General features: G+C 40.8%; 1 protein-coding gene across 1 annotated transcript in view; it reads left to right on the top strand.

The window, feature by feature from the left end:
• Positions 1-13,880, top strand: part of EEA1 (early endosome antigen 1) — a 157,827-nt gene that overhangs the window by 62,670 nt on the left and 81,277 nt on the right. Inside the window, exon 3 of the mRNA XM_065403979.1 lies at positions 10,353-10,480. Within this exon, the coding sequence (XP_065260051.1) occupies positions 10,353-10,480 (128 nt within the window). The remainder of the gene's footprint in view (positions 1-10,352; positions 10,481-13,880) is intronic.

The following is a 13,880-nucleotide window of genomic DNA, read 5'->3' as shown; positions in this document are numbered from 1 at the left end:
CCTCCATCACCACTCTCTGACAAACAGAGGCTAGGGACACCATTCCTTATCCATCCTGGCTAATAGACATTAATGGACTTAACCTCCATGAATTTATCCAGTTCTCTTTTAAACCCTGTTATAGTCCTAGCCTTCATAACCTCCTCAGGCAAGGAGTTCCACAGTTGACTGTGCGCTGTGTGAAGAACTTCCTTTTATTTGTTTTAAACCTGCTGCCCATTAATTTCATTTGATGGCCCCTAGTTCTTATATTAGGGGAACAAGTACATAACTTTTCCTCATTCACTTTCTCCAGATCACTCATGATTTTATATACCTCTATCATATCCCCCATTAGTCTCCTCTTTTCCAAGCTGGAAAGTCCTAGCCTCTTTAATCTCTCCTCATATGGGACCCATTCCAAACCCCTAATCATTTTAGTTACCCTTCTCTGAACCTTTTCCTGCTCATGTGACTCAGCCTAGAGCTAGAGAGCTCAATATTCAGATTAGATGATAGTTCAGTACACCTCTACCCCGAAATAACGCTGTCCTCGGGAGCCAAAAAATCTTACCGCGTTATAAGTGAAACCGTGTTATATTGAACTTGCTTTGATCCGCCGGAGCGCGCAGCCCCGCCCCCCCCGGAGCGCTGCTTTACCGCGTTATATCCGAATTCGTGTTATATCGGGGTAGAGGTGTATAAAGTCTTCTCAAACTGCAGTCACTCTATTGAGACAGCCATCAAAGGAGCTAATTATGCACTTTATGCACTCGTGCTCCATAGGGTCACAAGTCCCATCACTAGCACCACCACAGTTAGGAAACAGGGTGGGCAGTAGAGTTTTCCCACAGTGCATCATGTTCCTAGGGCTAGAGTGTCGACACTGGGGGAGAGGGGTGCTAGGATCTCTGGTATATGGTTACTTTGACTCGGGTCTGTGCACTGAAGTGTGGGTGCCAGAGTCCTAGGTTTGAACAGGCTCCAGAAAATTTTCAACCTCGGGTTAAAATGCATTGTAGATGCTCAAGCCCAGGGTTTCTTGACACGGGTCAGCAGACCCACTAACCCTACGCTTACATTGCCTTGTAGGCATAGCTTCTGTTACATAAACATCATAGTCTAGATATAAGTGTCTCAGACCCTTATCTTTCTTGCCCCCACTTACAGCTTTAAATTGGCAAAACATATTTCATGATATATTTTTTAAAAATAGCTCCCAAGCTGACATTTTGTTCAGTAACTCGATTAGAGGTTGAGTTTTTACAGTTGAACTAAAACCCCTTTATGAAAAGGGTTTGTTAGAAAAGCTCTCTGAAAAGGAAACCAGATTTTCAGATGGCGTAAATTGGCATAGTTCCCATGAAGTCTTCAGCCGCTGCAAGTTACTAATCAAAGTGTCAGTTTGGGAGCTGCTGCTGCTGCTGCTCCTTTTTTTTTTTTTAAATAGTACTTGCTGATTTTAAGCCTTATGGGGCAGGCTGTTAATCAAATGTTAATTCTGACTTCAATGGCGCTATCCCACTTTGAAATCTTGCCCTGGGTCTATATATCTGAGAAGTAACTTTTGGTCATGAATATGTTTGTTTTAGCTTTTGTATCCTGCACTATGAGACATGTATATAATAAAAATCCAATTAATTAAACTGCATTTATATTGTGGTCAGCACTTAAATACCTCTCATCTAACTAGGTGATATTGTTTCTGTGAGGGAAGGCATTGAGCAGTTCTGCAGGACATGTAGTAGATCCACTTGCTGTGATAATTGACTGACTTATAACCCATCTCAATTAGATTAATAATTGATTTCTGTGTACATGCAGCACCAAGTGCAAGTCATTTTTATCTTTTTTGTGACCTATTTTGAAGGTACTGTTCTAAAGGAGGCCGACAATTGTTATGGATGCCCACATATGCAAGTGGAGGATTTAACTGCACAATGGGAGGTGCACAGCTAAATCCTCCTTATGCCTTCCATCTAAATTTTACCCCACCCCCAAAATGTGATGCTGTTACCGTACATTTGCTTGCTGTCTATGCAGGGCCGGATCCAGGGTTTTTGCTGCCCCAAGCAGCAAAAAAACAAAACAAAAGCCGCAATCGCGGTCTGCGGCACTTCGGCGGCAGCTCTACCGTCGCCACTTAATTCTTCGGCGGCAGGCACTTCGCTCCGAGAGGGAGTGAGGAACCTGCCGCTGAATTGCCGCCGAAGAGCTGGACGTGCCGCCCCTCTCCGTTGGCCGCCCCAAGCACCTGCTTGCTGAGCTGGTGCCTGGAGCTGGCCCTGTGTCTATGCTGAGTGAAAAAAGAATAAAACCTTTGCTTCTGATAGTGACATCAAGTCTGTTGTCAGTGTCACAGTGAGAGCGTCCCAGAATTTCTCATTCTTCCACTCTGCAATGAAAAGTACATTCTATAATCTACTAATTATAATGCATTAGATGAATAAAAGTATTGTTAGTAAGGTAGATAGCGAATATATCAACTTTAGATGCACCTTTCTTGGCAGCTTGAAGATTAGATACATACAACTTGTATATATAAGTGCTTGCTCACTTAAAAAAAATCCGAAGTGAACTGCTGAATGTACTAGAGTCATGGAGATGAATGCTGGGAATTTGGAATAGTTTAGAAAGCAAATAACAGGGTGGATAAAAGTCAATGATTTAAAAAAAAAAATCAGATTTTTAAATTTAGATTAAACAGGGTTTACTTTCAAAAAATCTATTTAAAATATAAAATTTGAAATGGACACATGTTAAGGTTTAAATTTAGCTATTAAAATATTAAAACTAGTATTAAGCAGTACATGCTTGCTACTGAGTTTTAAAGAAAGTTAAACCACTGAACTGGTGGAAGTCACTAGCTAAGTACCTAGAAGTAAAATTTGTTGAAGTGCTAAACCAGCTTTTGACAGCAGTAATCTTTTCTGCAGGTGCAGAGAGAATATTTTCTTCATTTCAGTTCAATGACTAGTTCATTCAAAGTCAAGAAACAAATCCGGAGCTGAAAAAGCAAGAAATCTTGTTTTCCTTTTTCCAGTCTGTGACTAAAAATTGAGAGGATGGGTTCTGTTACTTCTGAAATCTTGAAGCACATAGTGACCAGAAACAACCGGTTCACTAGCTACAGTTAATACTTCCTTTCTTTAGTAAGACTGTTTGTTTTAAATGCAAAACATGCTTTGATACATTTTTCTTATGTATTCACCACATTTAAGATAGTTTGATGTAACTATAATTAAAAAATTAAAATGCTGGATTTGTGCATTTTAATTTAATTTCCATCCAAATAGAGCTTGATACAAATTGCAAGTAAAAAATTAATCATCTAGTAAATAAGAAATGTACCATTCGCTATTTTTAACATATGTAAAATTTAAGAATCTGAATAAATGTAACGTAAGCAGTATAATTGCTCAAATAAAAGTATATCCTTCTAGTTAGCCCCCCCAAAAAACAAACAATAAAAACCTGGACCAAATGTAAAGTAAAGGCTACATTTAGTTGCATATCAACATGTTTTAATGGTTACCATCAAATGAGAACCAACTTTTCTTTGGGAAAATAATTACAAACAATGATTAAAATTGATTTTTAAAATCAAGTTTTCCTGGCAAATAAGTATGATAGTTGGGTGTAAATCAGGGATCGGCAACCTTTGGCACGCGGCCCGTCAGGGAGATCCACTGGCGGGCTGGGACGGTTTGTTTACCTGCAGGTTTGGCCGATCGCCCACGCCGATTCCTGCAGCCCCCATTGGCTTGGAACGGCGAACCGTGGCCAGTGGGAGCTGCGATCGGCCGAACCTGCAGATGCTGGAGGCAAACAAACCATCCCAGCATGCCAGTGGCTTTCCCTGATGGGACGTGTGCCAAAGGTTGCTGATTCCTGGTGTAAATGTTTGCTTTTGGGAGAATAATCACAAAAGGGGAAAGTTGTTCATCTGAAGTCTCATTTAGCACAACTACTGAATCCACAATCTGGTGTGCTTTGTTTTGGGAACTTAATATGATAGTAAAAGTAAGGTGTTTGCTTATTTGGAGTTTAATAATTTTTTTTAAAAGTTCCCACCTAATCTTTTATAAATACCCTAATTCACTAAGTAAATAAATAGACTAGTCAATTCCGTCAGATTAAATCAGATTTAAGTGTTTTATTTTACAAGTCAGAAATAACCATGTAACAGCTGTGTTGTTACAGGGTAAATGCCATCTTAAACAGGATATACATACTGTATACACTACTTAGGTGATTATATTTGAAGTTACCAGGTAAAGCTGAGAATATTTAGTACACTATATGCAGTTTAGCTCATAAACTAACTATTAAAGGCAAAGCTAATTATGTAATCTTGTCATTATATGGTATGTAATTGCTGATTTTGCTGCAAAAGAGTACAAATTATACACAGAATGACAAAGCTTTCAAGGGGAATTATAATTTCATAGTGAAGTTTGCTATCTTAATGTTACAGAAATACAAAGTGAGCTCATGACAGTGCAAGGCACTGAAGGGTAACATGATTTTTAAATATAGCATATGTGAATAGAGAACAAAAAAGACAGAAGGCTTTAATCTCACTTAGAGCAATGCAAATAGGCCTTTGTCTGACATTGTAAAAGGACTTTAGAGTGGGTATAAATTACACTTACTTCCACTTTAGGGCCTCTTCTTGCTGCTAGAGTAGTGTAAAGGTACTTTAGTGTAAATGAGAATCAGGCCCAGAGTGAAAATATAAAAAGGATAAAGAGCCAGAATAGAGTCCAACCCTTTCCAAACACACAGAGGGCTTGTCTACACTGTTATTTTTTACAGTGAGTTAATTGGTTGTCAGTTAAATTGAGGTATTTTGGGTGCCTCAAATGCCCTGCTGCTGTAGTTCTCAGCCTGGGACACTCACAGCCAGCTTACAAGCATGCAGGCCACACCGGGAGTGTCTGTGTGCTGGACAGCTCTGGTTCAGCAGCTCTTACCCCAGCAGCCTGTCTGCGGCTCCGCTCTGGCTTCCACCAGCCTTGGTTACAATCAGCAAGGTGACCCCAACACACTCCGAGTCCCGAATCTCCCCAAAACAGTGTGCCCTGAAATGTTCAGTCCTGGACCATTCAGAGAAATAAGGTTTGTTGCTTCTTCATAGAGACAAAAGTGCATTACATGTTATTAACTTAACTGGGGTAGATACCCCCTTTCCTTCAAACACAGCACTGAGTTGGTATATAGTAAAAATAAAACAAATTTATTAACCATATGACATAGGTTAAGTGATGCCAAGTAAAAGAAATAAAAGTAGAGGTGATTACAAGCAAATAAAAGTGAAAACATGCATCTAAAGGGCTAAAACTTGATCTACCAAGGTACAGATTTTGTCGAAGATGGTTTCTCTCACCAATCTTCCTTCTTCCCAGCCATGGCTGATTTTCCCTCAGTCAGGATCTTCCACAGAAGTACAAGCTGCTGCCTTCCCTTGTCTTCCTGTGGAAAGATCTTTGCCTAAGTAGGTTTCTCACTTGTATTCAGGCCCAGAGATTTCAACCCTCCTTGGTTGAAGGACCGATCTTTCTCAGCTTACATGAGTTCTGGCCCCATGTGTTCATCTAGTGATGGATGCCAAAATGGCGTCTGGTCTTGTTTATATCGTCCTAAATTCAATGACCTGGTTTTAGGAGGCAGGATGACCTCATGCTGTTCTTCCCTTGTTCCCACCCTCCTGCTGATTTTTATGTAAATAGGCCTTCCATTGTTTTTCATCACATCTTGCTCAGTTTCTTGGATACAAGTAGATAGCTGTGATGTTTCTCTCTGGGAGAGATCTTTTTCCTCTTTGTTTTGGTCACAGACTGTAAAGCATAATATAAATAAGTATCCATAATTCCTTATGTAGTGTTAATACATACAGTTCACAATTATATTGATCACCTGTGTGTTATAGGCTTTCATAAAACACCTCACTTGATAAACTGCATATACAGTATATTGTATACCCTCAATTGATTAAATTACTTATCACCTGAGGTTCAGACCCTGGTCTTTATAGCCCAGATAAAGTTTCTCTTCCCTGCTGGAAGCTGTTTCCTTCCCTGCATGGCTTTGTTTACCTAGTATGTAAATGAGACCTTCATTGTGTCTGCCTGATGACGGGACTGGTCAGAGAAGCAAATACACATTCCTTTGTCTAGGGCAGACCTATTTACCAACTTCCCCAACATGCCTGGCTTAAATACTTTTTAGTCATCATTCCAGCATATATCCATAATTCTTAATACATGGCATGCACATGCATCACACAAGAATATTAATGATCAGAGAATTATTTGTTTTCCAGTGTCACGTTACATCAGTGGTTCTCAAACTTTTGTACTGGTGACCCCTTTCACTTAGCAAGTCTCTGAGTGCGACCTCCCTTATAAATTAAAAACACTTTAAAATATATTGAATACCATTATAAATGCTGGAGGCAAAGCAGGGTTTGGGGTGGAGGCTGACAGCTTGCGACCTCCCCATATAATAACCTCACGACCCCCAGAGGGGTCCTGACCCCCAGTTTGAGAACCCCTGCATTACATGACACCTTTTTGATACAGACAATAACTACAGTGAGTTAGGGTACACTGAGTTGGTCAGGCCAGCTGAAACTCATTACCTGATAGCAGTGAGCTCCTTGCCTTCTGGCACTCTGATGCTCTTAGCGTCAGACTTCCCCCTCCTACAGAGCTGCAGGAAGGTTAATCACTGACTGACGCAGAGGCAGGTCAGACCCTTTCTGGACAGGGCATCTGCCATCATATTTTCTTTTCCCTTTAAATAGGGGTTTTGGCACCTCTGTCTGTTTAGTCTACAGGACATAATATCAGAGAGTATCCATAATTTCTTCTTCGAATGATGGTCCCTACTGTATTCCACTCTGGATTATGCATGCACACTATGCGTTATGGAGCTGGAGAGTTTGAAAGTAGTGTCCATTAGTCCATGCATCTGTCCTGGTTCATCTTGTGCCTCCGACTGGGGTGATAAAGGGAAGGGCGGACTGACTGCCTCCAGTTCCTTCTCACAGCTGTATGCTCTGGGTCGGAACCATTAGTGTCCTCAGCTTTGGCTTCATGCTACAAAACAATTGCCATCTCAACTGCTTCATTCGCAATTCAGATTTCGCATGGTCATATTGGCAGCAATAATTCCATCACCCTGTGGTTCGCGGCTCTCAATAGGAAGGACACTTACTTTCACATAGATAGTATCAGAGGGGTAGCCGTGTTAGTCTGTACCCACAAAAACGACAAGGAGTCTGGTGGCACATAGATATTCACCCCACATACAGACACTTTCTTGGATTTAAGCTAGGCTCCGACTATTTTCAGTATAGAATACTGCCCTTCAACACAGCAGCCCCCCCACCCCCGAGTCTTTGCCAATGTATTTTCAGTCATAGTGGCTCATGTCAGACTTCCTTGTCTTTCCATACCTTGTCAATTGGCTCCTTGCTGCCAAATCTCACCAGGAAGCCTATGCATCAACCTCTATGATGCTCCACCTCCTTTCTTCACTGGGAATCAGCATAAACACAGAAAAATCTGGTCCCTCCCCAATCTCTAGACTTTATCAGGGCAGTCTTGAACTCTGTCACTCCAAGGGCATACCTGCCAACAGACAGATTCCAGACCATCAGCAGTGATTTCCTAGGTCTCATCGCAAGAAACCCTCAGGTACTGGTCAAAACATATCTTTCCCTACTTGGCCACATGGCTTTGTGCACTTACATCACCCCATTCGCAAGACTCCACCTTCAGTGCCTGCAAGCTTGGCTACAGTCCTGATACTCCCTAAGCCGCCATTCCATGAACCTTGTGGTGACAGTCCCGACCAATCTACTGTCCTCCCTCCTATGGTGGACAAATCCCCGTTATGTATATGTGGGGGTCCCTTTTCTCCTCTTCTCTCCAGAGAGAACTATAATTATGGACGCATCCCTGCTAGTTTGGGGAGCCTATATGAACAGCCACACAGCTCGAGGGGCTAGTGCAGTGGTTCTCAAACGTTTGTACTGGTGACCCCTTTCACATAGCAAGCCTCTGAGTGCGACACCCCCTTATAAATTAAAAAACACATTTTTATATATTTAACACCATTATAAATGCTGGAGGAAAAGTGGGGTTTTAGGATGGAGGCTGACCGGTCGCAACCCCCCATGTAATAACCTTGCAGCCCCCTGAGGGGTCCCGACCCCCAGTTTGAGAACCCCTGGGCTAGTGTATCTTGAAAATCCAGATGCATGTCAATATCCTGGAACTGTGAGCAGTACGGAGGGTGTGAGAATACTTTCTCCCATTCATCCACTCTCACCGTGTCCTTATAATGTCAGACAACTCTACGCCTGTCTTCTACCTCAATAAGCAAGGGGGAGCGGGATCGGCCTCCCTGTGTGCAGAAACAATCAACCACTGGAATTGGTGCATCAACAATCACATCACACTATCACCCACTTACTTTCCATGAGAGCTGAATGTGCACTCCGATTTCCTCAGTAGACACTTTACACTCGACCACGAATGGGAACTTCACAACATTTTCACTCTATGGCAGTGGTGGGCAACCTGGCGGTTGCATGCGGGCCGCATGTGGCCTGACAGGGTAATCTGCTGGCGGGCTGCCCAACCATTTGTTTACATTTGCACGGCCGCCCGCAGCTCGTAGTGGCTGCGGTTTGCCCTTCCCAGCCAATGGGAGCTGCGGGCAGCTGTGCAAATGTAAACAAATGATCTGGTGGCCCACCAGCGAATTGTGTAGCTTGGTGTTTTTTACGTGGAGTTAATTGACTGTCAGTTAAATTGAGGTATTTTAACTTGTCTGCTGAAGGCTAGTCTGGATAGATCACTAATGTTTGTTACAGGGCACATCATGGCAATCATTTAACTTGAGTGTAGACAAGCCGGAGGGAGGGAGGCAGGCAATCCAAAAAGAGCAATACTGCGTGAATTTACAGTGAATCTTCTAGAATGTAAACGGATGATGTCAAATTCTTTAGACCAAACAGATCTGATTTTCATGAGGTAGTTATCCATCACTGACTTAGTTAATTTGCTCACTTTTGCAAGATCGAAAGACATTTTCCCCTAATATTAGTATTGTAGACTCAAACAGGTGTCTGAATATTAAGCTGTTGTCGTTGTCTTTATTATTATTATTTAACATGTTTGTTCTGGTAGCGCCTAAGGTCCAACCAACTGGGGGCCCATTATGCTGTACAAACATAGAATAGTAGATGGTCTCTGTCTCAAAGAGCTTACAGTCTAAATAGACAAGATAGACGCAAGTTGGGGGAAAGCGTGCAATACACAAGCAGACTGAACAGTGTAATGACAGCAAACTGCATGTTAGTTCCATGATATTTTTTTTTCGGAAGAGAGATTTACTTACAAGAGAATCAGCTAACTGGAGAGAAAAGGGAACGGAGGGGAAGGAGGGTGAGGGGGACAGGGGAGGGGTGAAGAGTGTAGGAGGAGCAGTGAGCTGAAGTGAAGAGCTGAGACTGTGGGGGAGGGGAGGGTTGCAGCAAACAGTCAATCAGCACAGGGCAGAGAAAGTCGAGTCAAAATTGTGGAAAGTTCTCTAAATGTCCCAAGGTCCCTGCGTTGGCTGCTTCTGCTTCTACTGGCTGGGGTTTTTGGCTGACTCTTCTCTGCGGTTTTCTCCCAAGCCCGCATAAGAGGGAGGTGGGGAGGCTACATCTGGGTCCTAGTGCCTCCAAGAGTTGTGTGTGTGTGTGTGTGGGGGTGTCTGTCCTGTACAGTTCTGTGTCCAGAGGGTTACTGGGGGGAGGGATGGGCTCAGTTGGGCCCCATTTTACCCTTTTCCCCCAGTGCAGCAGCCCCAGCTTTGGCTGCTTCTGCCCCTGCTTGCTGGAGTTTCTGGCTGGCTCTTCTCTGCAATTTTTTTTTGTCTGATTACTATGAGTGTGGTTCTCCATCCTAGGAAAATCTTTGAAAGGAACAGAACTCTTTTTTAATAAAAACTTTGTGAAAGTGCCTTTTTAACACTGCTTTTCCTCAAACATTTAAAAAAGTGACAGTCCTTTGTGATGCTACATTTCTTAAATTTATGACAACTCTGTGTACTAGTTCTGGGAGTGAAATTTAGCAATAGGTACAATTTTACTGGAGAACAGCACTACATAATGAAATGGGGTGTTTTTTTATGCTTTCTAGTCTTCTCTACTTTCCATAATGTCAGAGAATTAGATAAGTGGTATTTTTTAAGGTAACTACTCTCCTACATTTTATTTTTCCTGTTAAATGGTACCAATGAATCTCTTGATTAGGATGAAAAGGATGGGAAAAGGCAAAAACTACTGTTGAATTTTCTTTCCTCTATAATAGGGCTTTATTTGTCCTCTGTGTATGAAATCTCATGGATCTGCTGAAGAACTTTTCAAGCACTATGAAGTAGTTCACGGATCTGGCATCGATTCAAGTCATGGAGGAGACGAGCATCCTTCACCGAAAAGGTAGAACAATATTAATTTGTGCATATAGTCTTCTGTCAATGTTAAGTATTTCTAATTACATTTAAGCATATACTAATCTGAACAGTTAATTATGCAATGAAGTATTTAAATCATAATGCCCCATTTCTAAAATCAATTAAAATATTAGTTTAATACCATGCTAGCTGATACTGGACTGGTGATAGATGAAAATTGGGTTTACATATTGATATTGTTAAATCCATTGGTTGCTTTTAATGCTGTTGATCAGCTGGTGCTGTTGACTCTTATGTCTGTAGCTGGAGTTGATGGGGGTAGCTCATGGGTGGCTTGATTCCCTTCTTATTTGAGCATTCCCAGAAATTGATTTTGGGCTCTTGTTCCTTGTCCCTGAGGATTCGTTCATGCAAGGTTCCACATAGTTCCATCTTGGCTCCCCTTCTGTTCAATGGATATATGGGGCTGTTGTAAATTTCAGCCTGTATTACTTCCAGTTTATGCATTCCATGATTTTCGTCTTGGTTGTGCATAGCAATAAGATGGTGAGCAGCTTTTGAGTGTGTTCACATACTGTGTGGGAACACGTGATGCTAATATAATAAAGGTGTAGATTGTATAACTCTGCTGGGTTCAACTAATATCTTGACTAGCTGTTGTCTTAGCCGTGGAGCAAACCCTCTGTGATTGATAAAAATAATAAGTCAAAAATGATAAATAATTTAATTAAAACATTGATAACCTATTGAACTCATAAAGAAAAGAACATAAAATTTAACATGCTGTGGCTATTAAGTTGGAGTCCGTTGTGGGAAAATAAAAATAAAAATATCCAAAACAAAATCCAAAACCTACTTGTCACTGTCTGTAGGAAGAAGGAGCTCCCATTTCTTCACAATTGCTATTGGGATAGGCTGAGAGCCATCTTAGGCATTGACAGAAACAAGGCAGCAGGTCACAAAATAGTAGGGCAGGACATCCATCAAAACCGCATTGCTCACATCCCAGGTCATTGGAGATCTTCTTTTCACACACTGATCTGGAGGCTTCTTCTGACTGACAGTTCTCCAGTTGGCATGGGATCTTGATGACTTCACTGAGCTGAACATGCGCATTCTATTAAATACGTTAGCGGTAGTGGAGCTGTCAAAGAGTCTGACAAGACCCTTTCTCTGTAGCTCAGCAAAGAAAAGAGTCTACACTAACATTTGAGGCTTTTAAATGTTTTGAATGTTTTTTAACATGTTTCTCTTATTACATGTAAAACAAATTATTTCTGCTCAAATTGGTGAAATAACCATTCAAATAAACTAATAAAAATGATTTTTCTAGGATATTTTTTAGAAAGTAAAAAGTAGCATGACTTAATGATGACATTAAAAATGAATTAGGTAGGGCTAATATTAAATACCCTCCCCAGTCACTCATCAGTTAAGACTTGTGAACACAGGGGCTAAGGCTGGGGATTAGGCCTTTGGGAAGGATTGGGTCTTTGGGAAGGTGTGGGTCTGCTCTTAAAAGTGAGTCTGTACAATTGGCATTGCAGGTTTCGATGTTTATTTTCATCTGCTTATCAAATGTGCTCAGTTTACAAGTAAAAAGCTGGGGATTCTTTTGTTTGCTTTTTTTTCTGTCAACGTGCCAGCTCTGCAAATTCAGCATAGTCTCTGAGAGTCAAGCTGAGTTCTTTCCATCTGGTGTATCATCACCAGTAATTAATAAAGGTTCTATAGGTCAAATCGTGCCCTCAGCAACACCTTGTCTTCAGTGAGGTTGCACAGGTGTAACTTACTGGAATGCAGTAAACAATTCTGTTGATGATACACAAGATGGATTGAATCTACAGCTCACTCAGTCTTAGTTTTGTGTTTTGTGGGGAAAGAAGACAAAGAACAATACCAATTTACTTTGCTCACTAAAGTGAGTAGATGTGACCCTCAATACACATTGGGGACAGATTTGCTGAGTAAGATAATGTTTTTATAGTCATTTTTACACATCACATAAAAGAGGAACTTAAAGTATATCTGGATCAAGCATGATATATCAGATTTAGGAGGGCTGCATAGAAGAAGGCCTGAAGACAGAAGTGGGAGAAGGACTGGGAGTCATGCAGCTCATGGGGAGCAAAAAGAAATAAGAGTTAGGGCTTGTCTACACAGGAAAGATTTACCAGTTCTTAAGCTGATATAGTTATACCAGTATAATTCCCTGTGTGGACACCCTTTTATTGCAGAATAAGAGTGGCCTTTTCAGTTGAACATAAACCTCTTTCCAGAGTGACATAAGCATAAATGCGGAAAAAGACTCTCTTTTACTGAAATGAGTGTCCACACACAGAGTTATACTGGCACAGTATAAATATATTGGTTTAAATTCGTGCCTCAAGTTATACCAAATAAACTTTTCCATTTAGACAAGGCTTAGAAAGGTGAGATATAGCAAACTATTTTGGAATTGGGCCAGGGCAAGCACAGTATTGTGAAAAGTGCCATTTTTTTAAATATAAGCCAAGGTATGAATTTAAAGTGACAAAGTTATATCAGTATAACCCCTCTGCGTGAACACTTTTATTCAAGTATAAGAGAGCTTTTTCAGTTTAGCTTAAACCACTTCCCAACTGACATAAACTAAACTAAAAAAAGCCACTTTTATAAAGAATAAGTGTGTCCACATGGGTGGTTATGGTGGTATAACTATATCTGTATGAATATGTCAGCATAACTGGTAAAACATTCCTATGTAGAGAAGACCTAAATCCCATTATTGCTTTAAATAGATAACTTACAATATAGACATAACTAGGGAGACACTAGTAATATTTATTGGAGATTTTCTTTTCTATTTAGTGACCCTGAATTGTTGTGTAGTGTTTTTTGTATCAGCCTTTGGTTGTGACTGGGGCCTCAGATTATTACTGTATACCAATAATAAGAGTAAGAAATAATGTGTTGTTGGCAGTAATATGGCTGCTACATTCCACATTAAGGGTGGCTGCATTTCAGTGATGTGATGTGATCCTTATGTGTATAGTTTTTTAATTAATCAAGGTGAATTGAGATTTTAGAAAGGTGCTATGCAAACTGAGTAATAACTATTTCCTCCTCATATTTCGTTTTCCTGGGCGACGAGAACATCAGGCTTCTGAGTGTAATTTGAGAGTTACAAGCCCCAGGGTTTTGAATGTCAGCGCACTCAGGCCCTCAAATTGGTGTAACTATTGGGCACATTGAATTGCTGTTTGGGTTAAATATTATATAACTGCGTATTTCAGAACAAATAGGATAGCATGCGGTCTCCTAGCATTGCCCCTTGACATTATATGGGAAATGAGGGGGAACTAACCTGCACTTTTAATAACATGGACTATAACACACTAAACATTTTAATACACTATCTTGCAATTCTAAAGTTCTATTATTTA

The sequence above is a fragment of the Emys orbicularis genome, chromosome 1 (assembly GCF_028017835.1).
Source record: "Emys orbicularis isolate rEmyOrb1 chromosome 1, rEmyOrb1.hap1, whole genome shotgun sequence".
Taxonomy (NCBI): Eukaryota; Metazoa; Chordata; order Testudines; family Emydidae; genus Emys; species Emys orbicularis.
Note: the sequence above shows the minus strand (reverse complement) of the source record. Positions and strands in the feature narration are given on the sequence as shown.